At 37.5% G+C, this 18,498-nt stretch overlaps 1 gene segment (V, D, J or C); it reads left to right on the top strand.

Annotated features, from left to right (window-relative positions):
- The first annotated feature begins 3,748 nt into the window (after positions 1-3,748).
- LOC107083134 lies at positions 3,749-4,218 on the top strand. The segment is given in 2 exon segments: positions 3,749-3,788; positions 3,881-4,218. Coding segments are annotated over 2 exon segments (378 nt in total).
- The last annotated feature ends 14,280 nt before the right edge of the window (positions 4,219-18,498 follow it).

Raw genomic sequence — 18,498 nt, 5'->3', positions numbered from 1 at the left:
CAGACCAGACTTTCCACATCAGCAGTTCTCTGTCCATCCAGACATCAGACTGGAACATGAATAAGGTTTATACCTGTAAAGTGTCTTTGGGCTCCCAGACTGCAGAGAAAACCATCAACAAGTCAGGATGTCCTGCTGAAGAACAGTAGAGGACCACAATCATCTATAATCTGCTTCTTTATTGTTTTGCTTCTAACCAGATTTTAAAAATAATGTTTTTTTCGACAATTATTGCTGCATCTAATTTCTTTTTCAATAAAAAAAATATATATTAAAATTATAGACTGATGTGCATTTCTATAAATATTAATGAGAGTAGCTGTGCGTCAGTACACTTTGCCTGTGATAATGATGATAATGATCATTGGAAAATAAAAAGGGTCTGCATTCATAGAGTGTATTCATGTGTTTCTATCTTGTACATTTTCAAACTTTATTCTTTCAATCAACTTGAAGAAGTAGGAAATATACAGAAGAGGATTAGGGCCACTGGAAAAAAAAAAAGTTAACTGATTTTTAAATTTTATTTCAATTTAACATGGGAAAAAAGTCAGACTTTTTTTCTCAGAATTCTGACTTTAATCTCAGAATTCTGACTTTTTCCCCATGTTAAACTGAAATGAAAATTAAAAACCAGTTAACTTTTTTTTTTTCAGTGGCCCTAATCCTCTTCCGTAGAAATATGTAGATACAACATAAAAGAAAAAATAATGTATGTTTAAGTTCTTATAAGTTAATGATAGTCTGATAGAACAGATAAAAACAGATTAAAAACAGGGGATAATGTATTTATTTTTTTCAATCAGTAAAGCATAACTTTTTTCTTCTCTCCACCTCTTCAGTTTACAGACTTCCTCTGGGTTTTTTCTCTTCTTATGTTAATAATGAAATAAGGTTTAAGAGGAAACAATCCCTGAGATACTGAGGGTAATATTGGCAAGTTAAAGCTTAATGAATCCTAAGTTCACATTAAAACAGAGTAGGTTATTAAAGAAACATTTAAAAATATCTAACAAGAAATAATCAACTATATAACAGGTGACTGTGATACATATTATTTATGAACATTTCATCACGTCATCATCCAATGATAGTTTATTTTAAGTTAATTATTGATACTTGATGATTTGAAAGAAGTAAAAAAAACGTTTGCAGGTCCCAAGGGAGTCCGAAAACTGGGGCTTCTCATTTACATGAATGTATAAATATAGAGTGAAGGTCTGCAGCTGCATCCTGTAAGAACAGAGAGGAAGATGTAGATAGAGGTTTCACTGACAAGAACTGAAAATCTGTTTAATTGGTTGCAATGATTAAATATTTATATATTTTTTTGAAAATCGAAACAAAAGCTGATTTACTATCATAAGGATTGTTTGTGTCTGAGGTATGGAACAAAAAAAATAAAGTTTCATTTATCATCACAGGGAAGTTCTAATCTAATATCTAACACTTAAAAAGATTGCTAATTAATAATCACATCATCTTCTAAAAAATCTTTTTTAATGTGTGAAGTTGTTAAAAATTTAATTTAGTGCTGCTTCTGTGGTTAAACTGACTGATACATTTATCTTATTCTATTTAGAGGTTAAATTAGAGTTTTAATTGTGAAGATCAGGATTAAGCGGTCATACATTTTGTAGGAATTGCTCATCCTGGAAAAGAGTGTGGCTACAGTGCAGTAGACTTTAATTTGCATTGTGTCACTGGCTTTGGAACAATCCATCATATGGAGCATGCATGCTGTGAAAGTGGAGAGGAAAAACTCCCTTTGAACACGTAGAAACCTCTAGCAGATCAAGGTTATTTACCAGAACATCTACTACATACTCAGTCTTTAAAAGCATCAAAATCTGCTCCAATCCGAATACTTTCACTCCTATGAGGGACATGTATGTGGCTGTTATTGTAATTTTTTACTCTGCCATTGACCTAAACCTTGTTACTCAGATGATTCCTGATGTCCATTAATACACCGATAAAACCATTAATACACCAAATATAAATTTACTTAGATTTCAGGTCAGAAGGCTCCTCCATTGTTCAGGCACTCTATTTAATTAAATCACAAAGACATTGATAAGATATCAAAGGCATCTAATTATGATCTAATCGGCCTTTTTCAATGGGGATATAATTTAGTATTACACTCTAACCTCAGATTCTTAGCCATTTCCAACACCATTTCATGTTGTGAACAATTTCTGTACAATTCAGGTGGAGCAGAAAAACTAAATACTTTCCGGCAAATCTTTAGTCCTGCCCTTGGATTACAGAATGAAGAGGTCCCTGATGACCTCTGCACTCCAGATGTTTACCATCCAACCAGCAACTCCAAAATGTCTAGAGGTCCAACACTATTCAGCCTCTTAATGGCAAAAAAAATATTATTTACTTCCATCCTTCTACTACAACCTCTAAGGTGCTAATGTAGTGATCAAAGTACAGATGAGCTGCACGTGCCTGATTGATTTTTACAGGAACCTAAATGGATGAAAACAATATTTGAAAGTTTCTTCCCAATAGGTTAAAATCACGTATAACATATTTTAGAAATTGAGGTAAGATTAACTCTATTTTCACAGCAGGATATATCTTGTGATTTATTTAAAGTAATCTGATTCATTGTAAATATGGTCGCAATCAGTCAGATCCAATCATTCAAGGCATGTATCCCAATTCGATTCAAGGAAATGTTAATTTAATGATTTTGGTTTCAAAATTTTAATTTCATGTTATTATCTTCAAAACTAGACAAAGAAAATAATCTATGAAATTAAATCTATAATTCAACCCAGCTTTCCACCTCCAGTGTTAACAATATTCTAAACAACTGAGAGAAGTAACAATCAGAAAACATACAAAACAGTAGCTTCTAATGTACAATCATATGTTTTTGTTAATGATATTTATTTTTTCTGTAAATTAGTGACCAAAATGAAAGACATGAGTGTAATGTTTGTTTAAAAGACAACATATGTAATGCAAAGGAGATATTTACATGTTGGAGGATTGATGACAGCACAGGGGGCCCACAGCATGCTGTCAATTTGTGATTTTAACCTCAACAGTATTTTGTTCATTTCTTTTCAAGTGAAATAAAAAGCATATTGAGACCTATAAGAAACCACTGATTATGGCCAAAATCTTGGTGTCATGATGACCTGAACGTTCAGAAACACAGAAAGGCAGTTAAACTTTTTATCACATGAAGAACATTTCATTTTAAAGGATTAATGTCCAAGCAGGATTTAGAAAAACCCATTCATATATATATCTTTAGTGGAATTGATTACTGCATTAGTGTCCTCATAGGTTTGCCTAAAGAGTCCATCAGACATCTGCAGCTGATCCAAAACACCGCTGCCCATGTTCTCATTTGAACTAAGGAAGTAGAGCACATCAGCCGGGTTCTGAAGTCCCTTTAGTGACTTCTCGTATCTTAGAGAATAGAATTTAAAATCATTTATTAATTTTATTCCACTTATTTTTTACTTTGAATTTTGCCTGTGATGAATTATTCCATTAGAATAAACTTGCTTTGCCAATAAAGAATTGGAGAAGAAAAAATATTAAAGAGGAGTTTTACCATAAAACTATCAGAGCTCCTCCTCCTGTCTGTTCCTGTTAGTCTGAGTCTTCTAATAAATATCTCCTCCACCTCCTCTCCTCGTCCTCTAAACTCTCTCATCTGTCAGCAGTGAGGTCACCCTTAGAAAATCCAAGATCATTCTCAGAACAAACTGACAACATGCTGGGGACCCTCTGCTCTCTCATCACAGCTCTAACATGTAAGCAGGATGACTTACTGCAGACTGGAGCTCCTGTTGGATTCATCAGTCTGTGTGTTTCTCTTAACCTTATATCTTCTTGTTGTTTCCAGGTGTGAGTGGAGTGACAGTGGTGACACAGAAGCCTTCAGTTCTGACGGTGAGGAAAGGAGAGACAGCCACCATGGACTGTAACCTGGGGACTGTTACTGACAGTAGTGCCCGTTGGTACAGACAGATCCCAGGAGGAGTTCCTCTCTATATGCTGAGGTTTTATCATGGCTGGAGTTCACCCAGATATGAGACTGGGTTCCCTTCTGCAAGACACATTTCCACTCATCAATCAACATCAGATTATCGTTTGATTATCAGCAATGTTGAAAAAGGAGACTCTGCAGTTTATTACTGTCACACATGGGATGACTCTGCTAAAGAGGAGGTATCACAGTGATTCACACCATGACAAAAACCTCGTCAATACTTCTGCTTTTTAACTTGTTGATATGTGAAGCATAGAGGCAAAAAAAATTTCAAGGCCGAATTTTAGATCCTTTAAGTCTTCATTTAATGTAAATACAATGAAATATTATGATTGTTTAAGCTTATTTATTGAACACAGAACAATGACAGTGAGAACATTCTATTAAAATCTAATTTAAAAAAAACACAAAGCTCAAGACTCCCTATGAAAACAACACCAGTTTATAAAAAATCCCATCTCAGTTTAACAATTAAACTAAGGAAAGTACACAATCTGGACCTAATAAAGTATTTTCTGAATTGTTTCATATTTGCAAAACTAGCAAGTCTTATTAATGGCTTGATTAATGATTTACTTCAGTCTTATTGTAAAATCAAGGATCATGTGTTTACCCTTCCACAATCAAAGTACCATTATCAACAGAACTTTATTTTTTCATCTTTAATGATCAGAAACCAAAGAAAAAAATGAGACAATATAAATTATTCACCCAAAAAAGCTAAAACTTCATAAGAAAAATAAAATCCAACCATTATTTTTTTTTTAACTCCAGCAAAATGGATCCTTAAGCATTGCTTTTAAGACTGAAAGTAAATTTTCTCTCTTGCCCTGTTTTCATTTACCTAGATTGTTATACTTTGAGTCAGCCTTCTCTTTCAAAGGTTCAACTCACAGCTAAATTTTTAGGAACACAAACTGACAACATGCTGTAGCCTCTCTGAGTTATAATTGCTGCTGAAACATATGTTCATCTCTGGTTCTTTATTAATATTATTATTATTATTATTATTATTATTATTTCTTTTTCTTCATTGTGATACCTCAAGGTATCACAATAGAGAAATTCCTTATTCATCCGGAATATCTCAGACACTCAGAAGCTGTCAGGTTTGGTGGTTGTTTGTTGAGGGCCAAGATTCGGAGATGAAGAGGCAGAGATGATTTTTTTTTGCAGATTTAATCATGTTGATAGGACAGAAACAACTAATCCAGAAATAACAGGCAAAGAAATCAGGAATCAAAAACTAGGAGACGCTCAGTGAAACTAACATAAGTAATAGAGTAATGAAGAGAATCCAGCAAAGAGAGGAACTGCACAGGAGCTGTATATTTGATTAGGTAAGATAAGACTCCATCTCTCACTTTCATTTCACATCGCTCACTAGTAAAAGAAAGGTGCAAAAAGGAGGAAAAGGGGCATGGGGTATATACCACATGGGAGAAACAAACAATACATGGGCTAATCAGTTAATAGGGAGCAGGTATGGGCAGGAGCAACTAAAAAGAAAATAAGCGGAAAGAAAAGGGACAATAGGGGCAGCAAAATATAATCAGGAAAAACAGGATCTAACTGTAAAGAGGAAAGAACTTAAATTAAGCTAAAGGAAATAAAACCAATAACTGCAACTAAAACTAGACCAAAAAATGAATAATATATGAATAATGTGAATAATATCAACAATTCTGAAGAGATAACTGAAAGAACTAACTGTCATGATCTGGCCTGTTTGCTCTCCCTTAATTAGTAATTCCTCTTACCTGCCGTTTCTCCTCCCTGCCTCAATCATAATTTATTCCTCTCACCTGTTTCCTCTGGTTTATATTCAGTTCAGCCTGAGCATTCAGGGCCAGATCATTACTTGTCTTTCTGTTAGCCTGTCTGTTAGTTTTATTTCATTGGTTAATTTCCTGGATCCTAGCTGCCAGTGGAAAGAAGGTTTTAGTGTTTGTCTCGTCTCCTGATTGTCCACTGTTCCTCCCCCGCGGAGTCCTCTGGGTTTTGGCTCATTATGGGGGGAGGTTAAGTTTTTTTCAAAGTAAGCCTGGCTCCAGGGAGGAGACCAGTTTAAAGTTCCTGCATCAAGTTCTGGTTCCACGTCCTGTCTCGGCTACCCTCTCCCACTGAGCCTGCCTGTCTGCACCTGATCCTGTCTGCTCCTGTGCGTGACCACCTGGTCATGCTTCTGGTCCCAGTCTGACTCTGAACCCTCCTGGGAGCCTGTGGATGTCTGGATCCTGCCACCTGTTTCTGTTCCTGCCTGATCTGGATCCTGCCTGTTCCTGTCTCTTTCTGTCTGTTCTAGATCCCTGACCAGGACCGGCTTCCAGCATGACCTCTGGAACTGCAGCACTGGGACATTCTTGGTCTGGACTGCTAAACCAGGTAAGTGACTCACTGAGAACATCATCTTCAGTCAGATGATCGTGGTCACTTACCTGTGTTTCTCCCCTAGAGTGTCTGAGATTGGGCGGTGCCCTGCCCCCCCGCCTGCAGTGTCCGCGAGCCACAGCTCCGCTTTTGTTTTTTTTAATTTAATAAACGTTTGAACTTTCCTACTGACTGTCTCTCCTTGAATACTGGGTCCACATGTCCTCGGTTCATGACACTGACAAATGGGAGTAAAACTAAGAATTCAAAAGTGATAAACACTGAACAACATAATATAAAGCATAACTGAGAGCCCAAAAGAAAACCTAAACAGAAACCAAAAGTCCAGAAAGGCAGAACCATGACAAAAGCATTTTCCCGATACATTGGTTAATCGTAATGACAGAGTACACAAATTTAAGCTGAATAGAACTGTTTACGCGTTCCATTGCATAGAGGGTTGTACAGCCTCCTGTTTTGGAAAAACCAAATAACATCTACATAAATGCGTTCTACAGCATAGGAGCGCCAGTAAATCATGGAAAGAATCAGATGTGCACTTGCAACTCAAGAACAAATGACACACATTTGAAAAACAAAATGTTCAGATTCTGGACAGAGAGAACTGGTTGAAAAAAGAGGGGTGAAGGAAGCCATATTTGTTAAAAAGAGAAAAAACATCACTGAATAGTTGAAAGATTGCATTTTCAGCTTCCAAGTATTTACACTTTAGTCATGGAAATAATCTCAAAGGAATTACATAAAACCTCTCATTTGTATTCAAAAAGCCAATCACAGAGCTCCTGCATAATAAGAGTCCAATAATTCAGAAGAACAAGGGGTGGATATTTGATCTGCATCTGACTTGTAATGTGCTTGTAATGTACTGTAACTACAGATTGTTCTGGTGTGAACCAGTGTGAACCAACAAAATTGACAGTAACTCCTGTAAAGGGATCAAAACGTTTTTAGAATAAACTGTCTGGTTGCCTTCTAATTAAAGCCTGTTTTATGGTTGCTATGACAGAGAATTTACAAAGTTATCATTATGATACTATACTCTATTTGCATTAGCTTTTTGGTTGGAAAAATCACAATAAAATGCAATGCTTCAAAACAACACACTTAAAAATATGCATAATTGTTAGAGCTTGATATTCACCTTTCTACACAATGCTTTTCAATTAGTTAAGGGAGTTCCATGAATAATCACATTTTCAATTCTCATTTATATTTTATTCTCATTTATAGCATAGGTTTATACACACATAGCTTGGACATGTCATTATTATTTGTCATAATATCTTTGCTGTTTTTTTTTTTTTTTAATGGTTATCTGTACAGCTCATTTAACAATTCTGATTATTATTATTTTCTAAACAATACCTTTAACTTTTTACATGGAAAAGTAGGTCTTAATATATTTCATTGGTTAGAATTCCATATGATAAAAGTGTCTGTGTTGAAATTATTCCTGTTCTGTTCTATTTTATATATAAAAAAAAAATCTATGTGCAACATAGTTAAACATGTTAAAAAGCACAGGTGTTTTTAGTGAGGTTTTTGTCATGAAGCCTAGGCAGAAGTTAGGAGCATATAATAGATTTTAAATTTAGAACCAGGCTGATGTGCTCTTCTTTCTTAGTTTTAATAAGAACACATTCTATTTCGGATTAGCTGATGCTGTCTGATGGACTCTTTAGGTAACCCTATGAGGACATTGTTGCAGTAATCAATTCTACTGAAGATAAATAATAAAATTTGTTTTTCTAGATCCTGCTTGGACATTAGTCCTTTAAATGTTTTAAAATGTTTCAGAAGTAATCCAGCTTGGGAAAATGTAAGCAAGCGGAATGCGAAGGAGAGAGGCATCTGAGCAGGCAGAAAGGCGGAACACCAAAATTATAAAGAGATGAGTATTTTTCTTTGAAAAATACTCCTCTCTCTTTTTTTTTTTTTTTTTGCTTTTCGTTTCCTCCAAATGAAAATTTTTCAGTTGGATGGAATATCTTTATAATTATTTTAAGGAATTTTAAAAAATGGGCAAAATCTTAACCATCATCATCATGCTGGTATCACCTTATATACATTTAAAAGTTATGTCAGAATATTGGTAACCAGACTTTTTAATCCAATCATTTTTACTATGGGTGTTTAAACAGGATTTTGATATGGACAACATGTAGCATTAGTGGGATATTTTCTAAGAAGATCGTTTTATATCCACTGGTGAGTTAAACTACATTTTGATCCTCCAACCGTCACCTTCTTTAGAACTTTATTAGCATGTACATCTGTTTGGTCTTTTGAGAGTAGCAATCAATTTAAAAGGATATTTAAGGAGGTTATCTATTTAGGAACTTCCATGATTTAACTGAAGTGTATAAAATAGTACATGAGGTTGCCACAAAGCTGATTTGCTATGGACATATAATATAAATATTTAATTTAATTAGATTTTCACACCTCAATGTGCTCATGGTATAAATGCAGGGCCCATTCAGTTCAGTACAAATCAAAGTAAAAGTAATGACAAGTTTAAAATAATGTGAACACTACAATCACTAAAGTTGAACTTCAGCAATCTATTATCATTTGAAAGCATTAAAAAGCATGTGGTAAATGTTTTTGTTGTACCTTAAATCTCCAACCTGTTTTCTTTCCTGAGCTTCTTTATACATCTCAGTCATGTTCTCTCACCTTCTGTCAAGGTTTGGTAGAAGTTAGAGGACCCAGATGCAGAGGGGCTGAGGAGATTTCTTGCAGTTTTAATGATGAAGAACAGTAACAAACTCTGGAGACAACTGGGGAAACCAAACACAAGGAGCCAGGGAGGGTAGACAACTGTATGAGAAGAGAGCAAAGACAAGGAACCAACAAGGAGTGACAGCAGAGGTAGAGTATAAATAGCTGACTGAGACAAAGGCAGGGCTAACGAGCTTACAAGGAGCAGGTGTGAGAGAAGACAACAAGGTAGCCAAGGGGAAAGGAACACACACACACACACACACACACAAGAGGGCAACAGAGGACAACAGAATAACATGAGAACTAACATAAATCAAAAAAACAGGAATTAAACCAATAAAATTAGAAAACAAGGAGCAAAGTAAAGTACAACAGAACCAAGACCATGACACCTTAATTTTAGGGAACGTTGCCACCACAAGCTGACCAGCTGTCATTGGATTCTACATTATGTCAACCACAAATGCAGAAAATTTCAGACCTCTAGCTAGATTGTGCTAAATTGTGCCAAATGCTTTTAGTCAACTATTTCACCCCTAGAATAACACCGAAGCCTTATATGATGGCCACAAAACATTTATGAACCAAGTATTTTTCAACTTTTTTTTTTCAGAATCAGTGTATATAACAAAATGTAACATTTATGACACTAAAATAACATAAAATCTATAAAAAAAAAAGTGAAACAGTTGATTTTCAAGCTTAAATAAGCCCCAGAGCCTATTCTGAGCTGTATTTTGTTTTGTTTTTTTGGCCTTAGGTATTGTAATAAACAAAATCACCATCCAAACTTCAAAAATATCATACCGTTGTTATTATTCAGCTTTGAAATGCGCGCATTTATTAATTCTAAGCAGTCTGTTTCACTCTTACACAAGCCAGTAACACGGCTCTGCTTTATGCAACCCAGTCATGTCTACTCTTGTTTGAAACCTTATTTCATTGGCTACAAAGCCAAACAGCCGACCTGGTAATATCACTCTAATGTTTACATTTTGACATGCTGCTATATCTGTGTTAATTGTGCTTTGGTGCTGCTGTCATGATCTGGCCTGTTTGCTCTCCCTTAATTAGTAATTCCTCTCACCTGCCCTCTTCCTTCCCTGCCTCAATTATAATTTATTCCCCTCACCTGTTTCCTCTGGTTTATATTCAGTTCAGCCTGAGCATTCAGAGCCAGATCATTACTTGTCTTTCTGTTAGTTTTATTTCCTCTGTTCATGTCCTGGATTCTAGCTGCCAGTGGAAAGAGGGTTTTAGTGTTTGTCTCGTCTCCTGATTGTCCACTGTTCCTCCCCACGGAGTCCTCTGGGTTTTTGGCTCATTATGGGGGGAGGTTAAGTTTTTTTCAAAGTAAGCCTGGCTCCAGGGAGGAGACCAGTTTAAAGTCCAGCTTCAAGTTCCGGTTCCTACGTCCTTTTCTCGGCTACCCTCTTCCACTGAGCCTGCCTGTCTGCACCTGATCCTGTCTGCTCCTGTGCGTGACCACCTGGTCATGCTTCTGGTCCCAGTCTGACTCGGAACCCTCCTGGAAGTCTGTGGATGCCTGGAAGTCTGGATCCTGCCACCTCTTTCTGCTCCTGCCTGATCTGGATCCCGCCTGTTCCTGTCTGTTCGGGATCGCTCACCAGGATCAGCTTCCAGCATCACCTCTGGGACTGCAGCACTGGGGACACTGGACTGGACTGTTAAACCAGGTAAGTGACCTTCACAGATAATCTCCTATCAGTTGATCGTGGTCACTTACCTGTGTTTCTCCCCCAGAGTGTCTGAGATTGGGCGGTGCCCCGCCCTCCCGCCTGCAATGTCCACAAGCCACAGCTCCGCTTTTGTTTGGTTTTAATTTTAATAAACCTTTTGAACTTTCCTACTGACTGTCTCTCCTGAATACTGGGTCCATCTGTCCTCGGTTCATGACAGCTGCCTGTATCCACAAAATTAACTAGGTGGTTGGACTGTGGAGAGTCTAAGCTTTTCAACAATGTCTAACATATCTATATTAAAAGTTTTACCGTTGTACTCCTCATGCAGTTGTTAGTTGTAAACGCTATAAAAATGGTTGCAGACGATCGGGTGGGTTTTGAGGGGCTGAAAGAATTCTTGCTTCTCACATGTAATAAGTAAAAAAGGAACAATATATAGTGATAATTCAGTTAAGTTTCCATGATGCTTTATGCATAAATATCCTAAAAAATGTAACAGTTGTTTAAAGAGAAATTGTACGGGAAATTAAAATATCAGATTTTGAGACTAAAATTAATTTTCGGTGGTTAAAAAAATAGTGGCTATAATATAAATTGTGCCATCAAATTGGTTTCAGCCATGCCTCCAGACTGCACCACAGTGAGCTCTCTCATTAACTTCAGCCAACCTGATCTTCCCTGATCCGGCTTTGGAGTACTGTTTGAGAAAAACTGGATTTACTAGTTCATGATGCTAAAATAATTAAAAACAAATCAAGAGAATGATGCAAATTTGGTCAAAGAAGATCTTTTCATATCATCTTTTGTTTCTAAACAAAGACAAGTTTTATCTGTACACCTCACTTAACAATTCAAATTACTACAGCTGTGAATAACTCCAATGCCTTTGAGAAATATAATCAATCTGTCCAAAAAATGTGCTTCCTTTTTTTAAGATTGATTCCAAATTCATGTATACTTTTGTATTTACAGATTGCGAAGCGGACGGTCTAAACCAGACTCCCCTTGTTCACACAGTTTCTATAAGAAAACAAGCTGTTCTAAACTTCATCATTCAGAGATGATTGACACATTGTCACCTGGTACAAACATGTGCCTAGTTGGACTCCGCATTGTGTTCTAGCTTTCATCCATAACTTAGCTTTAGAGCAGGTTTCTCCTACAACATATTTGAGTAGGTAGGGAGAGGAGAATTTGCATGAGTTTTACTGTAAAACATGGGATGATACTAATGAGATGTAAGTATTGCAGTTATTTAAACAGTGGCATGAACCTTCTGGCTTAACTTTTGCTTTCTTAGACACATTCTTCAAAACAGTCTTTGTGAGACTATTCTGGAAGGAGAAGAGGAAGGAGCAAAATCACTTAACTTTTATACTATGTAAAGCAGGCATGTCCAAAGTCAGTCCTCGAAGGTCCCCGTCCTGCAGGTTTGAGAGGTTTCCCAGCTTCAGTACAACCGATTTTCTATCGACCTCCATGGATTAACAGGCTTTTGCTAAACTGTAATCATCAAAATCAGCTGCGTTAAAGCTGGAATCATTGAAAAATTGTAGGACAGCGGCCCTCGAGGAACGATTTTGGTCATGCCTAACGTAAAAAACATAAACTGAGATTCAGCTGATATTCTCTACTGGAGAGTAAACTCAAATAGTAGACGCATGAGATACGATAAGATGAACACATGTAGTCATCTATCTTATCTTATACAAATGGGTTTACAGTACTTACAAATGTAGAATGGGAAAAGAATTCACTGTGAGTAGCTGGAAACCCAACAGAGTGGTTCATAGTCATCCTTGTTTTTTGCTGTCATGTTAACAGCAATACTGGCTTCCTAATTGTAGTCCTGAACCATAGCATGCATCTCTTCTCAAACACACCTGAATTCACTCATTAGCATTCAGTCCTTCAGCTCTATAGATGTGTGGTAAAGAGCATTCTTTTGGAGAAAGAATGTGTCATAATGTTACAAAGTTCAGACCCAAATGCAGAAAACCGAACAGAGAGACCAGGGAAAAGGTTTAGTGGGTTTTATTGAAGAGGTTAAACAGAAGGAGAAGTGTTGCTCTGAACACTGCTCAACTGTAAAGTGAGGGGAAGACACTGTGGTTAGTTCAGGCTCAGTGGGGAATTTGACTCGTGAACTTGGAGAAGAGGATTTGTTGGCCGACTCACGTTTCCAGGGAAGTTGTTGAATCCTTGACTCCTGTCTGTGTGCCGTGGTTCCAGTGTTTGTCTGATTCGGTGGAGGGCGGAACAGGGTTTACCCAGAATGTGGTTGTTAGTTGGTGAACGGAGAAACTGACTGCCACTCAGATTTCCTGCTGTAGTTGAACGGGTCGTAGTGGAGAATAATCCCTTTCACAGTGAGAAGCTCAAACGATCTCTTGGGGAAAGTGGATCCAAACCTCCTGTTTGAACCCCAGCTCAGTTTGAAGCTCAGTTGATCCTTCCAGGGAGAGAAGGTCCGAGAAATCCAGTTTGAAAACAAAGTTAAACTCAGGTTGACAAAAACTCAGTTTGACTCAGCAAAACTCAGCTTGGCTAGAGTACCCAAAACTGGCAAACACTCTGGCGTCGAGGTAGTGCCGTCGAGGTAAAAATAGTTAATGCTGCCAACCTTTTTAAATCGATATTTGAACCGAATATGCAGTTCAATAAATTGCATATATATGTGAAAAAGACATTAATTACTTTTTGTTTTGTTTGTTTTTATTTTTCGTATAACTTTCCTTCATAATAATGCTCCAGGAACTACATGACCACTGAGGCATTTGAGATGTTTTCAGTGAAACTTTGTGTCAGCAGGAGGTTTCAGTTCCACTCATTTATCAAATACTAAATATATATAATGAAATATATCCCTGTTTTACCTAAAGTGATAAATCTGTGATTGCATCCTTTCATTAATTTGGTCTTTATAAATAATAGGAATTGATAAATCATGATAAAGTTATGGCTTCATATGCCGACAACCATAACTTCATATGCCGACAACCATGACCTAAAGAAGACAGGAATCAGAAGGTTGTTTTTCTTTTAATAACATAAATCACTGCAGTAATATTATACAATATGAATACAATAAGAGGCTATAGAATCTCCTTTTACCAACATAGTTAATTCTTAAATAATAATCAGTTTGACTGATGATGGACATTAAACTGGAGAGAAAATTGTTAAACTTTGATTGTAGAGGCCCTTATAACATTTAGAACAAACTGAGAGAATTTTCCTTGAAGCTGTTTTTAAAAAAGCATAGTACTTCAACAGTCTATGGTGGCTGCCTCTCCAACTGTCACAATAGGAGGCCCCTGTGTCTCCACAGTGACATCGCTGACACCTCTAAACAGATAACATAAAGTCAAGAGAGACACAGAAATATGAATAAAAAATGAGCCACATTTTGATCTTGATTTTTTTTTTTTTTCCGGTTGTGAGACAGGACTCCAAGATCCTTGAAGTCCTGTACTTGAGGCAGAACTCTCCTCTGAAGAGGAGAAGCCACCATTTTCCAAATGGGGAACTCACCCTCATGAAATGTAGAGTAACATATTTCAATGTGCTAATAAATAACTAAACAAACCAACTAAATAATAAAATTGAAAGCTAATTTTTTTATATAAGTTCCTTTAAACAATAATTCAATTAAAAACTCTGTATTTACTTATTTAATTGAGTTCATGCAGCAGACTCACAATAACTAAGTTTAAAAAACACGGGATATGAGCCTACAATGGTTCTGGTCCTAATTTCACTTGAACTGACTCTGGGTATTGTTTGAGAAAACTGGACTTATCAGTTTAACCAGTTTATAATAGTGAAATAATTAAACAAGCAAAAAAAAAAAAAAAGCGAGACACTATCTATATCCCTAATAGGCCGCTCCTCCTGCCACCTCCTCTCTCTCAGTCTTGTAATAAATATCTCCTCCACCTCCTCTCCTCATCCTCTAAACTTTCTCATCCATCAGCAGAAAAGGTCACTTCAGAAGGACCAAGATCATTCTCAGCACAAACTGACAACATGCTGGGGACCCTCTGCTCTCTCATCACAGCTCTAACATGTAAGCAGGATGACTTATTGCAGACTGGAGCTCCTGCTGGATTCATCAGTCTGTGTTTCTCTTAACTTTATGTAATTTTGCTGTTTCCAGGTGTGAGTGGAGTGACAGTGGTGACACAGAAGCCTTCAGTTCTGACAGTGAGGAAAGGAGAGACAGCCACCATGGACTGTAACCTGGGGACTGTTACTGACAGTAGTGCCCGTTGGTACAGACAGATCCCAGGAGGAGTTCCTCTCTATATGCTGAGGTTTCGTCATAGCTATAGTTCACCCCAATATGACACTGGGTTCCCTTCTGCAAGACACACTTCCACTCATCAGTCAACAACAGATTATCGTTTGATTATCAGTAATGTTGAAAAAGGAGACTCTGCAGTTTATTACTGTAGCACATGGGACGGCTCTTCTAAAGAGGAGGTATCACAGTGATTCACACCATGACAAAAACCTTGTCAATACTTCTGCTTTTTAACTTGTTGACATGGGATGCATAAAGGATAAAAACATTGCAAGACAGAATTTTAGATCATTTAAATCTTCATTGAATGTAAATACAAATTCCCTTTGGTAAACTATTATGTTATTTAGGCTTATTTGTTAAACACAGAACAATGACAGTGAAAACATTCTAATAAAATTGAATGAAAAAAACCACAAAGCACGAAGACCCCTTATTAAAAAAACAACACCAGATTATAAGAAATCCCATCTCAGTTTAAGAACTAAACTAAGCAAAGTACACAATCTGGACCTAATAAAGTATTTTCTGAATTGTTTTATATTTGCAAAACTAGCAAGTCTGATTAACAGCTTGATTAATGATTTACTTCAGTCCCAATGTAAAATCAAGAATCATATGTTTACCCTTCCACAATCAAAGTATCAACACAACTATATTTTTTCATCTTTAATGATCAGGAAGCTAGACAAAATGAGACAATATATTTATTCATCCAAAAACAAGCTAAAACTGTATAAGAAAAATAAAATCCAACCATAATAATTTTTCGTGTAAGTTTGAACAAAATGGAACCTTAAACATTGCTTTTAAGATTGAAATTAAAATTTCTCTCTTGCCCTGTTTTAATTTACCTAGATTCTTATACTTTGAGTCAGCCTTCTCTTTTGAAGGTTCAACTCACAGCTATATTTTTAGAAACAGAAACTGACAACATGCTGTAGCCTCTCTGAGTTATAATTGCTGCTCAAACATATGTTCATCTCTGGTTCTTTATTATTATTATTTTTTCTTTTTAAACTTATAATTGTATGCCTTTGTGATACCCCGAGTATCAAGATATCACAATGGAGAAAACAGACTGATGCAAAAACATTCTCATTCCTTATGCATCCGGAATATCTGAGACACTGAGAAGCTGTCAGGTTTGGTGGATATTTTTTGAGGACCCATATTCAAGAGGCAGAGATGATCTTTTTTTGCAGATTTAATGAAGATGTTGATAGTACAGAAACAACTAATCCAGAAAAAACAGGCAAAGAAATCAGGAATCAAAAACTAGGAGACGCTCAGTGAAACTATCATAAGTAATAAAGAGAATCCAGCAAAGAGGAACTACACCAGAGATGTATATTTGATAAGATAAGACTCCATCTCTTACTTTCATTTCATATCAGCTCAATACTCAAACCAAGGTGGCAAAAGAAGGAAACGGTGCATGGGGTATATACTGCATGGGAGAAACATACAGTAAATGGGCTAATCAGTTAATAGGGAGCAGGTGTGGGCAGGAGCAACTAAAAAGTAGGTAAAGGGGAAAAAAATGGACATTAGGGGGCAAGAAAATACACTGCTCAAAAAAATTAAAACACATCAGATCTCATTGGGGAAAAAAATCATGCTGTTTATTTATACTGATATAGACTGGGTGATGTGTTAGAAACAAAAGGATGTCACATCTTTTGATGGAAATGAAAATTACCAACCTACAGAGGGCTAAATTCAAAGACACCCCAAAAATTACAGTGAAAAAATGATGCGGCAGAGCAGTCCATTTTGCTGAAATTTCATTGCAGCAACTCAAAATGGTATTCAGTAATTTGTATGGCTCCCACGTGCGTGTATGAAGGCCTGACAACGTCGGGGCATGCTCCTAATGAGACGATGAATGGCGTCCTGGGGTATCTCCTCACAGATCTGGACCAGGGCATCACTGAGCTCCTGAACAGTCTGAGGTGCAACCTGGTGGCGTCGGATGGATCGAAACATAATGTCCCAGAGGTGTTCGACTTGATTTAGGTCAGGCGAACGTGGGGACCAATCAATGGTGTCAATTCCTTCATCCTCCAGGAACTGCCTGCATACTCTCGCCACATGAGGCCGGGCATTGTCGTGCACCAGGAGGAACCCAGGACCCACTGCACCAGCATAGGGTCTGACAATTAGTGCAAGGATTTCATCCGGATCCCTAATGGCAGTCAGGGTGCCATTGTCTAGCCTGTATAGGTCTGTGCGTCCCTCCATGGATATGCCTCCCCAGGCCATCACTGACCCACCACCAAACCGGTCATGCTGAATGATGTATTAGGCAGCATAACGTTCTCCACAGCTTCTCCAGACCCTTTCACGTCTGTCACACGTGGTCAGGGTGAACCTGCTCTCATCTGTGAAAAGCACAGAGCACCAGCGGCGGACTTGCCAATTCCGGTGTTCTGTGGCAAATGCCAATCGAGCTCCATGGTGCCTGGCAGTGAGCACAGGGCCCACTAGAGGACGTCGGGCCCTCAGGCCACCCTCATGAAGTCTGTTTCTGATTGTTTGGTCAGAGACATTCACACCAGTGGCCTGCTGGAGGTCATTTTGTAGGGCTCTGGCAGTGCTCCTCCTGCTCCTTCTTGCACAAAGGAGCAGATACCGCTCCTGCTGATCCGTTGTAGACCTTCTATGGCCCTGACCAGCTCTCCTTGAGTAACTGCCTGTCTCCTGGATTCTCCTCCATGCTCTTGAGATTGTGCTGGGAGACACAGCAAACCTTCTGGCAATGGCACGTATTGATGTGCCATCCTGGAGGAGGTGGACTACCTGTGCAACCTCTGTAGGGTCCAGGTAGTGCTTCATGCTGAAAGTAGTGACAGTGACCCTAGCCAAATGTAGAACAGTTGAAAAAGAGTCAGAAAAGATGAGGAGGGGAATGAATATCAGTGGCCTCCACCTGCAAAGCCATTCCTGTTTTGATGGTCGTCTCATTGTTGCCCCTCTAGTGCACCTGTTGTTAATTTCATTAACACCAAAGCAGCTGAAACTGATTAACAACCCCCTCCGCTACTTACCTGACCAAATCAATATCCCAGAAGTTAAATTAACTTGATGCTATACTCTGATTACAAAGTGTTCCTTAAATTTTTTGAGTAGTGTAGCACATGAGCTTGTCACAAAGCTTATGCGCTCTTGACATATAATTTAAATATTGAATGAAATTAAACTTTCACACCCCAATGTGCTCATGGTATAAATACAGGGCCAATTCAGTTCAGTTCAAATCAAAGTATAAGTAATGACAAGTTTAAAGTAATGTAAACATTACTATATATCTATATATATATATATATATATATATATATATA

This window comes from Cyprinodon variegatus, unplaced genomic scaffold (genome assembly GCF_000732505.1).
Source record: "Cyprinodon variegatus isolate N-32 unplaced genomic scaffold, C_variegatus-1.0 Scaffold69, whole genome shotgun sequence".
Taxonomy (NCBI): Eukaryota; Metazoa; Chordata; class Actinopteri; order Cyprinodontiformes; family Cyprinodontidae; genus Cyprinodon; species Cyprinodon variegatus.
This window is presented reverse-complemented; position numbering and strand designations above follow the sequence as displayed.